At 44.1% G+C, this 18,388-nt stretch overlaps 1 protein-coding gene across 3 annotated transcripts in view; it reads left to right on the top strand.

The window, feature by feature from the left end:
* The window catches only part of kiaa0232 (KIAA0232 ortholog), a 122,002-nt gene that overhangs the window by 74,457 nt on the left and 29,157 nt on the right, over nt 1–18,388 (top strand). For 2 of the 3 annotated variants that reach the window (XM_067994323.1, XM_067994322.1), the window contains exon 4: nt 17,088–17,157. In XM_067994323.1, coding sequence (XP_067850424.1) covers nt 17,088–17,157 — 70 coding nt within the window. Of the gene's footprint in view, nt 1–9,521; nt 9,579–17,087; nt 17,158–18,388 lie in introns of those variants that run through there. The other variant, XM_067994325.1, reaches the window with a different exon arrangement.

Genomic DNA, 18,388 nt, shown 5'->3' with positions numbered 1-18,388 from the left:
TAAATTCTCATCCAAATCATTAATATAAATAACAAATAACAGCGGACCCAGCACCGATCCCTGAGGCACATCGCTGGTCACAGGCCTCCAGTTTGAAACACAACCCTCCACAAACACCCTCTGTCTTCTGTCGTCAATCCAATTTTGTATCCAATTGGCTACCTCACCTTGGATCCCGTGAGATTTAACCTTATGTAACAACCTACCATGTGGTACCTTGTCAAATGCTTTGCTGAAGTCCATGTAGACCACGTCTACTGCACAGCCCTCATCTATCTTCTTGGTTACCCCTTCAAAAAACTCAATCAAATTCGTGAGACATGATTTTCCTCTCACAAAACCATGCTGACTGTTCCTAATCAGTCCCTGCCTCTCCAAATGCCTGTAGATCCTGTCTCTCAGAATACCCTCTAACAACTTACCCACTACAGATGTCAGGCTCACCAGTCTGTAGTTCCCAGGCTTTTCCCTGCCGCCCTTCTTAAACAAAGGCACAACGTTTGCTACCCTCCAGTCTTCAGGCACCTCACCTGTAGCGGTGGATGATTCAAATATCTCTGCTAGGGGACCCGCAATTTCCTCCCTAACCTCCCATAACGTCCTGGGATACATTTCATCAGGTCCCGGAGATTTATCTACCTTGATGCGCGTTAAGACTTCCAGCACCTCCCTCTCTGTAATATGTACACTCCTCAAGACATCACTATTTATTTCCCCAAGTTCCCTAACATCCATGCCTTTCTCAACCGTAAATACCGATGTGAAATATTCATCTAACTTTCCACTAAGACCAAAAATAGAGAGTACTGCTCACAGCCTACTACTTTGGAATAATTTTAATATAATTTCATGATGTCTTATTAAGGTAGAACTACAGAAAATGTCTGACTCTGGAGTTCCACTAACATCACTTTACAGTCTTTCCCCTACATTTAGTTTTTGCAATGTGGGAATATTTCAATTTCAAATGTGGCTGCGTAGTTGGTGTGTTGAATTTTACTGTATCTGAATTTGCTATGACCAAGCACTCATATGGTATCCTTGTCATTTCTCTGCTGTTATCTAAGCAGTGTTAATAAGTAAGTTTATTCAGAAAAAATTGCAAGAAAAATATTGGGAGCTTAAGGGCTTCTAGTTTCAATAGAAGCAGCAGTCACAGTGAACCATACTGCTTTAAGTTACTTCACGTGGATGGGCAGCTGATCTCTACAACAGCTGTTTAATCCTCCTCCGACATTCTGCACGCTAGAGAAACTGATCTGTCATGCTGCACGAGTACTATCTCTGACCAAGGGCAACACTACATGCAGTGAAGCACAAAAGTGTAAAACACAAGAGTCAGACTTTTCCAACAGTGTGCCTGGTGAAGGAGGTAAGTTTTATTATATCAATAATCTTTTATTCAGAAAACTAATGAACTGAAATCTGAAATATCTTGCTTCCTAATAGAATGTTAATATACAGTAAACACAAAGTTTTCTTTTTCAGATATCCATATATAGATGTTAGACTAGACATTTTCCTTCAGTTCACTTACATACACACCAGGTTTACCTAATTGTATATGTACTAGCTTGCAAATATTTTGATTCTTGTATTTAACTTCAGTGGTAACCACTGAATTTGCAACCCGCTCAGTGTCTGATGGATTTTTTTTCTGGCTTGGTGTTATACCGTGTTTTGCTGTGTTCTTTTTTGTTTGAGTTTTACTCCATACTCCAGTGAAGTAGATTGTTATGGCCATTTTGTTTTAGGATCGGTGTTTGCCATGATGTGCTGCATTTTAAAACAAAATGCAGCACAACAGTAGATGATGTTAGAGTTGCAGGCTTTTATTTAGATGGGTAAATGCCATCTCTGAGGGTATTTCACTGTTTAAAATTCCTAGCAGGAAAACCATGGTTGCTATTTGGGGCGTAAATAAGTATTAGATTCTGGCACCTATAGGACTTGAAATTCCCTGTATTTACTCTGATAGAGATTCCGTTGGGCAGATCTCCCATCCCTTCCCTCATTAGTCGGAACTTCATTTCCTTCTTCAAATCTCCAAAAGCAAAAATTCTTTTAGTCTTGAACTCTTTCTCAAGGGTCAAGCGTTACTCCCTCCATTAAGGAGCTGTTCATCTGGAGACTCACAAGCTTTGCTGTGCTTTCCTTTCCCTTGAGAAGGTAGTTGTTACCTTACAGCACGTGTTCAGCGTATTTCCCTTGCAGCCCACTCCCTGCTGGTTCCCTTTGCTCTGCTTTTTTTCTTTTCGGACAGCAGCTGTATACCAGAATTAAGGCCTCTCAAGAGAACATTACTGCCAACATCAGCATTGAAGTGATGAAACCAGTAGTTTTGAAGTTACTGAGAGGTGAGCTTTCCAAATTCCATCTTAAAACCAGCCTTCTCTTAGATTCCAGTTCTTCTTGTAACTGTGACATCCCTGGGACTTATGTTGTCCATTTTTTTCAGTTGTAAGCATAGCCAATGCCAATTATTAACCCAGCAACTTCATTCTCATACCTTCACTTTAACAATCCCCATGGAGGATATATTTTCATTCCATGTTTATCCTGGAAGGTCACTGACTACTGAAACTGAATATTAGGTATAAAGGGACATCCTGTGCACTTTTGGGATGATTCCCTATATTTCTATTCCAACTAAAATGGATGTAAACTGAATTGTATATGGCAGCTCAAGAGGTTTCTGCATACAGATATTACTATTTTTAAATGCATTTTGCGCAGGAATGTTTTCTTTATACTTGCTACCAAGATCTGGCTATGCCCCACTCACAGAGACTATTTACTTGCATTTAGCAGTCTCTGCATAGCGAATAACAAGTTTAATGTATTGTTTCCCAGCCCCAGACTGGATCATTGTATTTCTAATAATCCTTAATGACTATATAGGACTGCTAAGCAAAAGGTGTCTTTTAGAAGATGCATTTATGTGGTTAGAACTTTTGGGAGGAAGTTTAATGGCTGCCAACGTTAAATGGGAAGAGATTTGGTGGTGTAGTCGACTCAGAGCTATGTTTCAAATCCTTCCATGGCCTTGCCCCGTCCTATCTCTGCAACCTTCTTCAGCCTTATATTCCCCCTTCCTGCAACCATCAGTCCTCTGTCTCTGGCCTTCGATGCACTTCTCCCCCTTTGCCCAGAATTACAGCTGCTTAGGCCCCACTCTTAGGAATTCCCTCCCTAAACCCCTATAACCTATCCACTTATGTCTCCCTCTTTAAAAGCATTCTGAAAACCCATCTTTTTGACTAGGCTTTCGGTCACCTCTTCCTCCCTCTCCCCCTCTCTCCGTTTGTGAAGCACCTTACATTAAAGGTGTTATTTAAATGCTTGTTGTTGGTAATGACAATGTCGTTGATTCTCTGCTTTGGGAAATTAATTTTTAGTTGGCCACAAATCATGGGCTGGGACTGCTGGGTTTCCTGATGTGCACTCCAACCAAGTGCCGGGAATGCCCAAGGCAAAAATCCTCCGTCTTGTGTTTCACAGGTAACTGGAACTTTAACCATAACAAAGTTTACAGGCTTTGGTGTGTGAGGAAAGTTTTGAAATTTTCACCATGCATTTTGGGCAGTATATGATGTGAAGGTAACTGGTGCTAGTGGGTTGTATTTCCAAAATTGTATGAGATCTTTTTAGATTGCAATTTCAGATCATTTTCCCAAATAATTGTCTGATTTTATTGCAGAACTTAACGTTGTTTTCAGATGAACAGTAGCACGATACTACCAGAACACCATTTTCTGTTTTACTAAATAGTTTTGTTCAGGAATGCAGATGGAAGCCAGATTCCTTGTGTGGAGGTGCTTTCCCCGCCACCAGAAATTATCGTTCCCATGTACAACCTTTAGATTTATCTACTCATTGGCACTGCCGTTGGCTATCTCTCAACTGGAATATTATGGACTCAAAAAAAAAGTGTTGCCAATATAAGTTCCATGCATTGTTTTTTTGCCTCCCCTGATCCTCCTATTGGAGGATTTAAGGAAACTCATTTAGTCTGTAACATGGCCAGAAAAATGTGGACCTGAGCTTCTCTCCTTCTCTGCCAGCCACCTTCCAGTTCCACTCTGCCCCCTTCTTTTCATCAGCACTTCCCTGTCTCACCACATCATGCCCTGTTGCTCCTTCAACCCACTCCTACTACCCGCTGCTACTCCTCTGTTGACCTTTTTTCTTGTCACCACCCTAGGATTGAGTTCCTCCTGGATGGATCTATGGCTTGTTTCCTTCTGTTCTCTTTGACATCCTCTTCAAATGCTGATTCTCCCAAAGCATCAACTTATATTGCTGTGGGTGCCTCTTTCGACACAACTGCAGCTCACCTTCCTCTTTGGGATCTCATCTCTCTAACCTCCCCCATGTTCCTATCTACTCCAACTGGCACCCCCTCCCAAAAACCTCTCCAGGTATCATGCAACACTCTTCAAAACATCCTTGCAAATAAGACTTACACCAACTGCAACCAGATCCTGGATGAGTATTAACATCCTGGGTCAAAGTCATATGGGATTTTGTCAAAAGCCTGCTGAAGGTCCAAATAAAGTATATTATATGGCATTCACTATCTCATTTGTAATCTTCTCAAGTCGAGCAGATTTCTAGAACAGGATCTTCCCCTCCAAATCAATGTTAATTGTAACTTACTGAGCTATTACAATACAGGTGCTCCATTAATTTACTCTCTTTAGTGTAATTTACATTATTTTACCCAACTTTGATGTCTGGTTAGTGGGCAATCAATCATACTGTCAGTGTTACATTTTCAAAAAAAAATGCTGCTGCCCAAATAATTGAGGTCGAAAGCTTGCTAAAGCCAGTGTGACCCAAATGCAGTGCAAGGTGGCAGATTGTTTGTTTCATTTTTCAGTGCTTTTATATTTCTAGAGGAATACAACAGAAATACAGCTGAAGTTGATACAGCTAGTAATTTGCTGGTTAGGTGACATTCAGTTCAGATCATGTACACTAGGTTTAAAAAATATTATAAAGACTATGGGCTCGATATTAGCACCCGCTATCTGGTGCGTTCCTGGCGGGGAGGGCTCCGAAAATCGGGGAATCCCGGAGCGGGTCGGGAGCCCGGCTCCAACCCGGCCACTTCCGGGTTCCCCACTGACGTGCGCACGCAGCCCTCGCATGTGGGACTCCCGCAGGCAATTAAAGCCGGCGGGGTGCCACTTAAAAGTATTTATTCTGATATTTCAGGTCGTTAACGGATCTGATTAAGGAGATATTTCAGGAGGGGTGGGATTTTACAAACAACTGGGACTGTTTCCCGTACTGGGGGAAGCACTCCCAGTTGAAATGGACGTGTTGCAGCCATCAGCCTGTGGCAGCTGCAAAGGTCCATTTGACAGGTGGGGCGGAGGGGGGAGACCCTCACTCATTGCAGGAGGCCACTCTGTCACTTTGGACAAAGTTTGGCCTCCACCATCCTCCTCCGAACAATAAAATTCACCAACTTGCACACTTACCCCGGGGTCCAGACACATGTACCTACCTTGCAGACCCCCTCAGATGTACATCTTCCGGATGGGGGCCACCGTAGCTGCAGTCATGACCTCGGAGGAGGAACAGCATCACCAGCCACGCCGTCCACCTCTGACACGTGGAGCTCCACAACACAGTGCTGTGACACATCCACCTGCACAGCAGGAGGGAGGGCAAAGGCAGAGAGAGATGTGTCGCAGAGGGCACAACCCCCGCCACAGGGTCCATAGACCGAGGCTCAGCTTCCTGGACCTCTCTGAGCAGCAGTGCACACGGAGGCTCAGAGTCACTCGACATGTAGTTGTGGACATCTGCAGCCTCCTTCATGCCGAGCTGCTCCCGGCTGGCCCGAGCACCATCTTCTTACCTGTCGCTGTCAAAGTCACCACTGCCCTCAACAACTTCTCCTCCGCATCCTTCCAGGGTGCCACCGGGGACATCGCCGACGTCTCTCAGTCGTCTGCACAAAAGAGCCCTGCAAATACACCTACACCCACTCTGCAGTGACACAATGGGTGGCATCAGGTGTAGGTCCTCATTGTGATCCTCAGGAAAGGGCATTATTGCACAAACCAGACAAGATTCGCAAAGACGTGGCAGTAGTGGTGCCAATATAATATGTGATGTGAATTGCTCAGAAATTAAATATAAGTAAAAACCATGACAAACCCTCAAACACCCTTGTGCATCTCCTTCATGCTCACGACACGTTTGCCTTACGCTTCCTACTGCACATATGTGATGCATGCCCTGTGGCTGCAGCACAGGTAGTGGCAGGTTGAGTGAGGCTGACAGTGAAAGAGATGCATGAGAGGGTGAGTATGAGATAGATCCATGAGATTATATGAGGATTGGGTTGAGTGGTAGTGGCGGGATGAGTACTGGCGAGGTGAGTAAGTGCAGGTAAGATGAGGATGAGGTTTGAGTGGGTATGAGGAGTGATGTGATAGAGTAGCGTTGGCTGTGCAGAAGGAGATGTGGGGTGGGGGTGGTGATGCGGCAGACGGAGTGTAGGGGAATGAGTAAGTGTACTCACTTTGGCTGACCTACTTAGGTCATTGCAGCGCCTCCTGCACTGTATGCAGGTGGGTGATATGTTGGTGGTGCAGGTGACCTCCTCTGCCACCTCGAGCCAGGCCTTGGTGGCAGAGGCAGGCCGCTTCCTCCCACCTGCCGGGGGGAAGATCTCTGTCCTCCCCTTTCTCCTCACCCCATCCAATGATACCTGGAGTGAGGCATCGTTAAACCTGGGAGCAGCCTTCCCCCTGGGCTGCTCGATGCCATACTTTTTCCTATTTCCTGCAGCATCAGTCAGTGGAGGACTGCCCCATTAAATAGAGCTCCTCCAGCTGAAAGACCTTACTGTGCATGCGCAGCTCAGCAGCAGGGAACCCGGAAGACCGGGTAAGTGGATCCGATTAGCCTGCGATCGCGCGCGGGGCAGACTGATTTCACCGGGCGCGATACCCACACGCCCAATAGACCCCCCCCGCCGCCCTGGTAATATCGAGCCCTATATGTGCATTTCCCATTGCGTTGCTAACAGGAGGTTGCAGGATATTGCATTATTTAAGGAAGTGAGTGTGGTGTCCTATGAAAAAATATGGTATTTGATGGGGATGTTATTTCTGGAAACTGTTTTAGGGAGGAAAACATTTGAGAGGATAACGGTAGCTGGAGTAGCATACAAGTAGGGAAGGATAGTGAGCAGTTGGGATAGGGAGTACTGTGGATAAGTGAGTAATTTGGGTGAATGGTGTGGGTAAGTAAGAAGTTGGTTGGTAGAAGTGAGTAAATGTGGAAAGAGTAGTTAGTATTTTGGGGAAGGGTAGTGTGTATGGGTGTAATGAATGAGTATTGGGTGCAGGGTCAAGATGAGCAGCCAGAGGCACAGCCAAACAACAAGCCGGAGTGGGGCCAGGGGACTGGGACTGGGCCTGGGAGACATTTTTTAAAAAAAATGAATGGCAGCAGTGCAAGGAGACAGTGTCAGGAGAGGAACCTAAGAGCAGAGAAATGTTTTTGATAGAACAAGGCTTTTGAAAGAGCAGGGCTGGAGGTTGAGCCTGAGTGGGGGTGGGGGGGGGAACAATTGGTGGAAGAGTTGGCCCTGAGGCAGAGCTAGGAACAGGCTGGAGGCAAGCCAGGAGAGAAGTAGGGTCGGACATTTCTTCAAAGAGATTTCTAGCTAGCAGAGACCAGAGAAGAGTGTAGAGTTGAGAGAGGAGCAGGACCAGAGGTTTCTTCGGGAGAGAAGCGAGAGGAGCAGGGCCAGGGACTCACCCAAACAGCCACAGCCAGGAGAGGAACTGGGCGTGAAATTTTTTTTCAGGGAGATTTTCAGTGAACAGAGACTGGAGAGCCGCAGCGATAGTCATTTTTTTCAGGAATGGAGTGTGGAGGGAAGTGAAGTTGGAGCTGAACCCTGACCGGAGCAGAGCTGGAGGCTGAAACGTGTTTTTTTTTTACTGGACATTTTTTTTTAAATTGAGGAACAATCCAGAAATAGAGAATTTTATATTAAAATGTGGCTTATAATTGCTTTCTAGAGGGCAAATTTCTACAGGGGTTCTCCCCATTGTCTACTGTAACTTTGGAAGAGTCATATAAACACCGGAAAAACAACATAAATGTTTGTTTTATTTTTCTGGGTTTGCATGGGTCTTCTGCTGAAGTTATGACGGACAATCAGGAGAATGTCCATGGAAATTTCCCCCCAAGTGCTTTGTTCAAGCAGCCAAGGAGATTCATTCTCCTTTGGAGAAGCAAAGGTTATGGGAGAGGAGTGCAACAGTACCACCTACTGTCTCGAAGCCTTCAAAAACAGCTTTAAAGAAGTATGATGGCCAAACCTTGACCTAGGGCTTCCCATTATAAAAATGTTGACATGCAGTTTTCCCATTATAAATGTCGATGTAAAATGCCTGACACAAATTGTGACACAAGAAGTAGGTTCATGTGGCTGGGAAGTGCAAGGCATATACAGGACTTCTAATATATAATTAACAGATCTCCCTTGATGTTGCTCACAGTAAGTCAGAAGATACTCTGATTTATAACAATGTAGGAAATAGTGAAATTTCATTTTTATTAAATGGGATTTTTGCTTTTGCTTTGGCGATCAAATCCTTCAACTCAGTTCATTATTCTGTGAAAACCATAAACAAGTAGCCTGTATTTTATAAAGGTATTCATTTGCCTCTATATTTAATTTATCCCTTACCAGTTTTATAAATTAAGAATACACAGGAAGATGGTATGCAAGATGTACTGGTTGGAGTTGGATATCTAGGGCCATTCTACCGTGAACACTGACTTGGAGCGATACTTTATCTCTCCTTCAGGTTGTGGCATTGACCCCAAGTTAAACTGTGGGGTTAGCTAATTTAAATATTCAGAGGCTGTGTAAAAACAGCCTGCAATGCCTATCTCCACATCACAGATATCCTTGGAGGGCATAAAATTGCAATATAGGAAGTATTTAGGCCCGAAATGAAGGAACGGTGGGTGGGGGGGGGGGGGGGGGGGTGGAGGGGTGGAATATCTAAAGGAGAGGCAGAGACTTGGTGCAGCAGGATATAAAAGTTGCTGCTGCTTGAAGTAGCAACCAGATCAAATAAATGAGCAGCCAAACTTCAGGGAGCTGGACCTGTATGCTCTCATAGCAGAGATATGGAGCAAAATATGGTCTGTGTGAAGTTGGAGGCCAGTGACCTGCCAATAATGTGGTACATACTTTGTGGAGGGAGGTGGCTGTGGCAGTGAAAACAATAACCAAACCAATAGGTTATGACTCTGCAAAATATTTTAATCAACATGACAACAAATCAACACTGCAGTATATGCAGAGGATTAGAAGTGTTAAGCAATAAGACTTTACCTACTGCTATCAAGAAGTGGAATAACTGGTCCTTTGAGGCTTGGCATTCTGTGCTGTGGTCTATTTTTGACACAACTGGCTGCACTGGATTGCTGTGACTCAGTATGCAGCTTGTCAGCTGATAGTGATACTGTGATGTAAGAGGAAATGCAGTGCGTAGAACACCAAAACTTTTACCTACTAAAACAGGATGGTAAGATGTTGGAATTTTGTCTGTCTGTCTCTCTCTCTCTCTCTCTCTCATTGGTAACAGTGTGTCAGCTTCTCCGTGCTTCATTAGTGTGTTGTAAATGGGTACATAATGCAATCACTTGAAATGATGTTGACAAAGTTCTGGATGGCTTGAAGTCAAAGGCCTTCAAAGTAAGCATGCTACAGATATTCACAGTAAGGCTGTAAAGAACAGTAGATGTTTTTCAATTAGCTCAGCTGCTTAAAATAGAAACCAGGACAGTATTTCTTCAGTACTTTTTACATGCATGTGTTGAGTGGGTACAAAAGAAATTCTATAGAAGGATATATGCTTACAAAAGGTACTGAAAGTGAATGTTTGGCCTGCCAGTTAAAATGTAATTCTTTTAATGCTAATTTTTATGTCTTTGTATAGCTTACAATTACTTAATTATATTTAACACTACATAACATTTTCCCTTTCATTTAGGATTCTAGGAATTTTGGATTGCTGAAAACTTTTGCTATCTGAACAGCTGGACAAGAAAATGGCATGTTGTGTGTAACTGTGTCTGTGTACGTCTTCCAATTAGATGGAGGCTACTTAATTCCATTATTTGTTTTCATCATTTGGGTGTTGACATTCAAGCCACATTACGAAATGTCAAGTAATTATGGTTTTGTAGGAACTGTAATTACGTGCTTTGTGTATTTGTAAGTACCATACAATTTTTTTTTTAAATGTGTGAAATATGTATGAGGGCACACATGTAGGCATCAGTTACAGAAGTCAGATATGGTTTGCACTCGTTACTTTCAATTTGCCAGGCATAAAAATGTTGGATTCAGCTTTCAAATGTGATGCAGTTTCTCCCCCAAGAAATGAGCAAAATTTTGTAACAAAATAACTTATTCAGTTTACGCGTTGTTTGGTTTATAGAGATTTTGACTATACTTGTCCAACTAAAAAAAGCACACTTGAATTTGATGTGACGAAAAATTACGATGTATTGCAGATTTTATATAAAAAGGCCATAATGGTAGGTGGTAGTTGACATAAATTTGATTGTCTGATTTTTCCCTCCCCTTTACCCCAATTTTCTCTCCTTTTGTCACCTGATGGCCATGATCCATGACAGGATATGGTTCCAAGCAGCCCTCCAGTACCTTGCCCAACCATTTGTCACACATAAGCTTAGACATTGAATGCCTACATATTATTTGACTGGTAGACTGGAGAGGAGGCATAATGGCTAAGTTCAATCCATCTGTTGACATCTGCATATAGGAATTTTCCAGTAGGGTTCACAGAATGGTGTTTGCGAACAAGAGGGATTTTTTTCCCCTTTACCTTCCTTCCCAGCACAGGAACTTTGAAGCCAATTTTAGTGCCTAATAAAACACCCTGGCTGAGATCAGCTCAGGATATGATTAAACCTGGCATCCTTCTGATTTCTATGGTTTAACGCTGTCACTTGGAAAACAGGGCTAGGGACCATCAACTTAGACTGCCCTCTGGGGCTAGGAAATAGAATTTTGTTTGAGACACAACTATACTTGGTGCTCCAGATCACAGTTGTGACTTCAATCCACAAGAAGAGGGATCCTAGAAAACCTGAAAACTACTGAGGAATCTCACTGTCAGTGGCAAGGTGGTTCTTTGGGTTGTCACGGCAACCATCTTAGATGCTCTGGTGGCACTTGGAGTAATCAGAATGAAACTGACTTTGGCTCCCATGAGATGTGTTAGGCAGGTTGTGGCTTTATATGTGACTGCAAAGTATTATAAGGCTCAGGAATTCCACTTATATTGTTTTTATATAAAGCTTTGACCTTGTGCCCCATGCTTCCCTCTGTGTATAACTGGATGTTATGAGAGAATGTGTTGAATCTTGGCTTTTATCTGGGATGAGTAGTCCAGCTCCAGGACAGTTTAAAGATAGATGAGACTTGCTGACCCTATCTCGCTTGAAAGATGAGTGAGGCAAGGTTGTCCACTGTCTCCGTCTGTGATGTACTGGATGGCATCATAAGAGATGGTCCTGTAGTGTTTGTCCCAGGCATTTCTGAAAATATTGCAGCACTCCTTTTTGGGAGACTTACCTGGGGACCTAATGCACTTTACTTACCACCTTGGCTAACCAGTGGGATACGGTGCCACTGGTGCCAGGTGTCCCCAGGTGTAGTATTATGCCTTTTCACAGCCAAGTGGCTCTCAAAGATATTGATTGAAAGATTCAGTGTTTAGTATTTGGGGATCCTGGTAGATGCCAACTTTAGCTTGGAAATAGTCTTTTGGGCCTGCACTGAGAAGGGAAAAAGGCGTTTTGGTCTTTCTCTTCAATGACAGCAAAGTCAATGTAGGCTAAGGTTGTGGTTTTTAAGACATGTGTCCAAACAATGTTCTTTTACGGTTCTGAACACCTTAGCATGCAATGGTAGGGCTTCCTCAGGACCACGTGCGAAATCCAGAACAAGCGTGAGGTTGATTTCTGGCAAAAAGGAGAAGCGGTTGCAGGGTAAAGAGAACTTCGGCATACGTCAACCTGCCACTGAGTACTCTTGACAAGCCTGAGGTTATTGCTTTTCAGGATGATCGTGTAGTATTGAGTGGTTTGGCAGAGGAGAATGTGGCCTGATAGTGCTAGATGCGGTTCAGCCAGATATGGTGATGGATGGCTAAACCAGTTGTGCACCACTTTTGCTCAGATCTACCCCCCTTTGGATTGGAGCAAAGATCCCTCATGGTAATTCCCTGTCCTAACTTCCAAAAGACAATGTCAGGTACCCAAAGAGACATAATATGCTAACAAGTGAGCAGATAGAAAAATCCAATCGTTTTATGGACACCATAGAATTCTGGATTCGAAATTTGAACACTTATGCATTAGGTAAAGCCATTGCTAAAAAGATTAAGTGAAGTGTATCTTGTACTGAATCCTGTGGGGTTTGATTCATCCAGGAAAGTTAAAAGATTTACATTGATATAGTACCTTATCATGACAAATATATGAAATGCAGTCACTGTTTGTGCAGCCAATTTACACATAGCGAGATTCTACAAATACTATTGAGAGGATTAACCAGGTAATCTGATTTTGGGGTGCTGGTTCAGGGAAGAATTTGATCCAGGACACCGGGAGTACACTCTGGTCGTCTTCAAAGAGTGCAATGGAATCTTTAATGTCTACTTGGACAGACATATTGGGCCATGGTTTAACATCTCATCTCAAGGGAGGTACCTTTGACAATGCAGCAGTCCCACATTACTGCACTGAATGTCAGCCTAGTTTATGTGCTCAAGTCCTGGGGTGAGAACTGAATGCACAACCTTCTGAATCTGAGGGGAGATTACTGCCAACTGAGCCAAGCTGATGACTGTACTCATTCATTAGCCATTTCTTGGTGAGGATTCTTCTTGAGAAATATGCAAGGCCATTATCGAGAGCAGTATGCATGCTTTCACTGAGCATTACTTTCTTGGTTATTCAGCTCTGCGTGACGAGCATGTCTGTGCTGTCGTGCCCCTGGTTGTGATGCGGAGATGCCGATGATGGACTGGGGTGGACAAATGTACGGAGTCGTACAGCACCAGGTTATAGTCCAACAGCTTTATTTGAAATCACAAGCTTTCGGAGCTTTGCTCCTTCGTCAGGTGAGTGCAGGGTTCCACAAAAGCACAGCATGTATAGTCAGAGAACAATGCCTGGTGATTACAGATAATCTTTCCAACTGCCCGTTATCACACCTCGGCAGAGAGATACTCACAGCAATCAAAGGAGTGGATGGTGTTCAGACAGGGAAACATTACATCCAAGAATACTGAATACACAAGCGGTCAGATCACAAAGAGAGAGAGAGAGAGATCCGAAAGGCAGAGAGAGAGAGAGAGAATGACCAGTTGTATTAAAAACAGATAACTTTTTTTCGCTGGTGCGTTTACATGTAGCGTGACATGAACCCAAGATCCCGGTTGAGGCTGTCCTCATGGGTGCGGAACTTGGCTATCAATTTCTGCTCGACGATTTTGCATTGTCGTGTGTCTCGAAGGCCGCCTTGGAGTACGCTTACCCGAAGGTCGGTGGCTGAATGTCCTTGACTGCTGAAGTGTTCCCCGACTGGGAGGGAACCCTCCTGTCTGGCGATTGTTGCGCGGTGTCCGTTCATCCGTTGTCGCAGTGTCTGCATTGTCTCGCCGATGTACCATGCTCTGGGGCATCCTTTCCTGCAACGTATGAGGTAGACAACGTTGGCCGAGTCTCGGGAGTATGAACCATGCACCTGGTGGGTGGTGTCCTCTCGTGTGATGGTGGTATCTGTGTCGATGATCTGGCATGTCTTGCAGAGGTTGCCGTGGCAGGGTTATGTGGTGTCGTGGACGCTGTTCTCCTGAAAGCTGGGTAATTTGCTGCGAACGATTGTCTGTTTGAGGTTGGGTGGCTGTTTGAAGGCGAGTAGTGGAGGCGTGGGGATGGCCTTCGACCCGGAGGGTCGCTGCCCTAAGCTTGACATGTATGCTCAAGCTGTCAGGAGATGCGTCAACGCCAGATTCATCAGCCGCACTCAGAAGACAGTCCAGAATGTCACCCGAGCACAACGCAACGCCATCGACGCTCTCAAGACCAACCGCAACATCGTCATCAAACCAGCGGACAAAGGAGGAGCCGTCGTCATACAGAACAGAACGGAATATTGCAAAGAAGCATACCGACAACTGGACAACCAGGAACACTACAGACGGTTACCCGCAGATCCGACCAAAGAACACACCCACCAGCTCAACAAACTGATGAAGACCTTCGATCCAGACCTTCAAAGCATCCTACGCGCTCTCATCCCACGTACTCCCCGTGTGGGAGACTTCTACTGCCTCCCAAAGATATACAAAGCCAACACACCCGGACGTCCTATCGTATCAGGCAACGGAACCCTGTGTGAGAACCTCTCTGGATACGTCGAGGGCATCCTGAAACCCATCGTACTGGGAACCCCCAGCTTCTGTCATGACACTACAGACTTCCTACAAAAACTCAGCACCCACGGACCAATTGCACCAGGAACACTTCTCACCACGATGGACGTCTCGGCACTCTACACCAGTATCCCCCACGATGACGGCATCGCTGCAACAGCCTCAGTACTCAACGCCAACAACAGCCAATCTCCAGACGCCATCCTACAACTCATCCGCTTCATCCTGGATCACAATGTCTTCACCTTCGATAACCAGTTCTTTACCCAAACACACGGAACAGCCATGGGGACCAAATTCGCACCCCAATACACCAACATTTTCATGCACAAGTTCGAGCACGACTTCTTCACTGCACAGGACCTCCAACCAACGCTATACACCAGATACATCGACGACATTTTCTTCCTATGGACCCACGGCGAAGAATCACTGAAGAGACTACACGATAACATCAACAAGTTCCATCCCACCATCAAACTCACCATGGACTACTCCTCAGAATCGGTTTCATTCTTGGACACACGAATCTCCATCAAAGACTGGCACCTCAACACCTCACTTTACCGCAAGCCCACAGACAACCTCACGATTCTCCACTTTTCCAGCTTCCACCCGAACCACGTCGAAGAGGCCATCCCCTATGAACAGGCCCTGCGAATACACAGGATCTGCTCAGACGAGGAGGAACGCGATGGACACCTACAGCTGCTGAAAGACGCCCTCGTAAGAACGAGATATGACGCTCGACTCGTCGATCGACAGTTCCAACGGGCCACAGCGAAAAATCGCATAGACCTCCTCAGAAGACAAACACGGGACACAACCAACAGAGTACCCTTCGTCGTCCAGTACTTCCCCGGAGCGGAGAAACTACGCCATGTTCTCCGCAGCCTTCAACATGTCACTGATGACGACGAACACCTCGCTAAGGCCATCCCCACACCTCCACTACTCGCCTTCAAACAGCCACCTAACCTCAAACAGACCATCGTTCGCAGCAAATTACCCAGCTTTCAGGAGAACAGCGTCCACGACACCATATAACCCTGCCACGGCAACCTCTGTAAGACATGCCAGATCATCGACACAGATACCACCATCACACGAGAGGACACCACCCACCAGGTACATGGTTCGTACTCCTGAGACTCGGCCAACGTTGTCTACCTCATACGTTGCAGGAAAGGATGCCCCGGAGCATGGTACATCGGCGAGACCATGCAGACACTGCGACAACGGATGAACGGACACCGCGCAACAATCGCCAGACAGGAGGGTTCCCTCCCAGTCAGGGAACACTTCAGCAGTCAAGGACATTCAGCCTCCGATCTTCGGGTAAGCGTTCTCCAAGGCGGCCTTCGAGACACACGACAACGCAAAATCGTCGAGCAGAAATTGATAGCCAAGTTCTGCACCCATGAGGACGGCCTCAACCGGGATCTTGGGTTCATGTAACCCCACCAGCGAAAATAAAAGTTATCTGTTTTTAATACAACTGGTCATTCTCTCTCTCTCTCTCTCTCTCTCTCTCTCTCTGCCTTTCAGATGTCTCTCTCTCTCTCTCTCTCTCTCTCTCTCTCTCTCTCTCTCTCTCTCTGTGTCTGTCTGTCTGTCTTTGTGATCTGACTGCTTGTGTATTCAGTGTTCATGGATGTAATGTTTCCCTGTCTGAACACCATCCACTCCTTTGATTGCTGTGAGTATCTCTCTGCCGAGGTGTGATAACGGGCAGTTGGAAAGATTATCTGTAATCACCAGGCATTGTTCTCTGACTATATATGCTGTGCTTTTGTGGAACCCTGCACTCACCTGACGAAGGAGCAAAGCTCCGAAAGCTTGTGATTTCAAATAAAGCTGTTGGACTATAACCTGGTGTTGTACGACTCCGCACATGTGCCCCTGGTTGGTTTGATGATATAGGTCCTCCGAGTCAATCTGACAGCCTTTCTGTGCCATTTTGGTTATGTACCTTTGTTGTTACATAATTTTTTCATTCTTTTAAAAGAATTCAATTTCCCTTCTGATTTGACATGGCTGCTATACTGTTTTTTGCATTATGTTTCTTTGCTCTTGTGTTGGGAGTTTCTGCTGCCTTCACTAGTCAACCAGCAAAGAGTTTTGTCCAGAGCAAGGCCTGACCATATGGGGTGTAAATCCCTTAAAGGGATAGTATCCTCGGGTATTTTTTCAACCTGTTTATCTGTGAAAATTGAAGAATGAGGAAATTTACAGTCATGGTAGATAACTTAACATTCTACAAAATCAGGTTATATGGTAGTTAAGTATGCTATCATCTGGAGTATGTATTAAACTTGACCACATCTATGTCGACACTGATTGGAATGAAAAAGTTGTCTGCTTTGATCTATATTCCTTTTACGACAAATGTTTCAAGCCATACAGAATGGGAATTTCTTTTGACTAAAATCAGCTATTGTACCATGTATATTAAATGCTGTCAGTTGCTACCTCAGTACTTGTTCTAACCTTCCATAAATCTCTAAGAGTAGTTTCAATGTACAGTAGGGTTTTATTGTATTTTTCTTTTTCCCTTAGAGTTCTGGAATTGAGACCTTAGTTGAGGAGCTTTGCTCCAAATTGAAAGAACTGCAGAATAAGCAAAAAGGTATGTTTGTTTCAAATTTAAGGTAAACATAATGTGTTTTTTGAGTACTCACAGTTGTAGCTGTTTTGAAAAAAAACTGCAAGAAGGGGTATGCAACAAAGGTCTGAATCCAAAATGTCACATGGCAACCCCTGCTTTTGTTAGCATGTCAGAATACTTGTAAAACCATTAGAGCCCATTGTAAAACTAACATCAGAGTCTGTTTCCATGTTCGTTACATTCAAATGTTCATTTATTCACAAAAGAGGGAAAAAATGACATTTTATTGCACTGTTATCATCAACCTGTTTTACATAGAATTACATAGCATGTACAGCACAGAATCAGGCCATTCGGCCCAACTACTGATGTCGGAAAGCATAGCATATTTATTATTTTGTATTATTACAGAAAGACAATTTGTACTGAAAGACAGAAAGTTGTACTGATTAAATTAAATGAGTTTGACTAACTGTTGCTCTGCATATTTATTTGCTGTCTGAGAAATAAAACTGCTTGATGTTTCATTCTGGCCTCATTTCACTGAAATGTAAACAATTTACCTACTGAAAGATTGGAATAGTACATATGAGGGTACGTGGAAAAGACACAATATCCAGTTCATATGTCAAGGGGGATGCATTTGTTACATCCCCTGGGTTACACTATTGCATTGGTAGGTAACAGGCAGTGGTGAGTCAACTCTTGACACACAAGAAACGTGGGATCTGCTTCCGGAAACAACTGACCCCACTGACCTTGAAACGGTAACTATAGCAGACCCGAATTTGTAACACTCCTTTTAAGCAACTGCAATTAAATTATAGAAAATACATCTGATGATCTAAAATGTCTCTATGTGGCATAATAATGCTGTTCAGTGGTGATTTTAGTAGTGCATTGATGCTCGTTGAGCTGCATAGTGATGATGTAATACACACGGTCAAAAGTGGTGGAGCATGGTTCAATGCACAATCCCTCATTCTGAGAGATTCTCAGTTTTAGGCACATAGAAGTTGTCTAACAGAAGGCACGGTTAAAAAAATAACAGTACCGGATAATGCTGAAACTTTTTTTTCTTGGTGATTTGTTGTTTTTCTATTTAAAACCTATCTACTCTCCTCTTTTTAAAACCAGAAAGAAGCCTGAATTGCAAGACTAAAATGGTTGTTTATTTTAAATGAAAAACTCACAGAACAATAGAAGCATAGGGAAGTATGGAACAAGAGCAGGCATATTTGGCCCTCCACAA

The sequence above is a fragment of the Heptranchias perlo genome, chromosome 1 (genome assembly GCF_035084215.1).
Source record: "Heptranchias perlo isolate sHepPer1 chromosome 1, sHepPer1.hap1, whole genome shotgun sequence".
NCBI classification, from domain to species: domain Eukaryota; kingdom Metazoa; phylum Chordata; class Chondrichthyes; order Hexanchiformes; family Hexanchidae; genus Heptranchias; species Heptranchias perlo.
The sequence above is the reverse complement of the archived record's forward strand: the minus strand, read 5'-3'. Positions and strand labels throughout refer to the sequence as shown.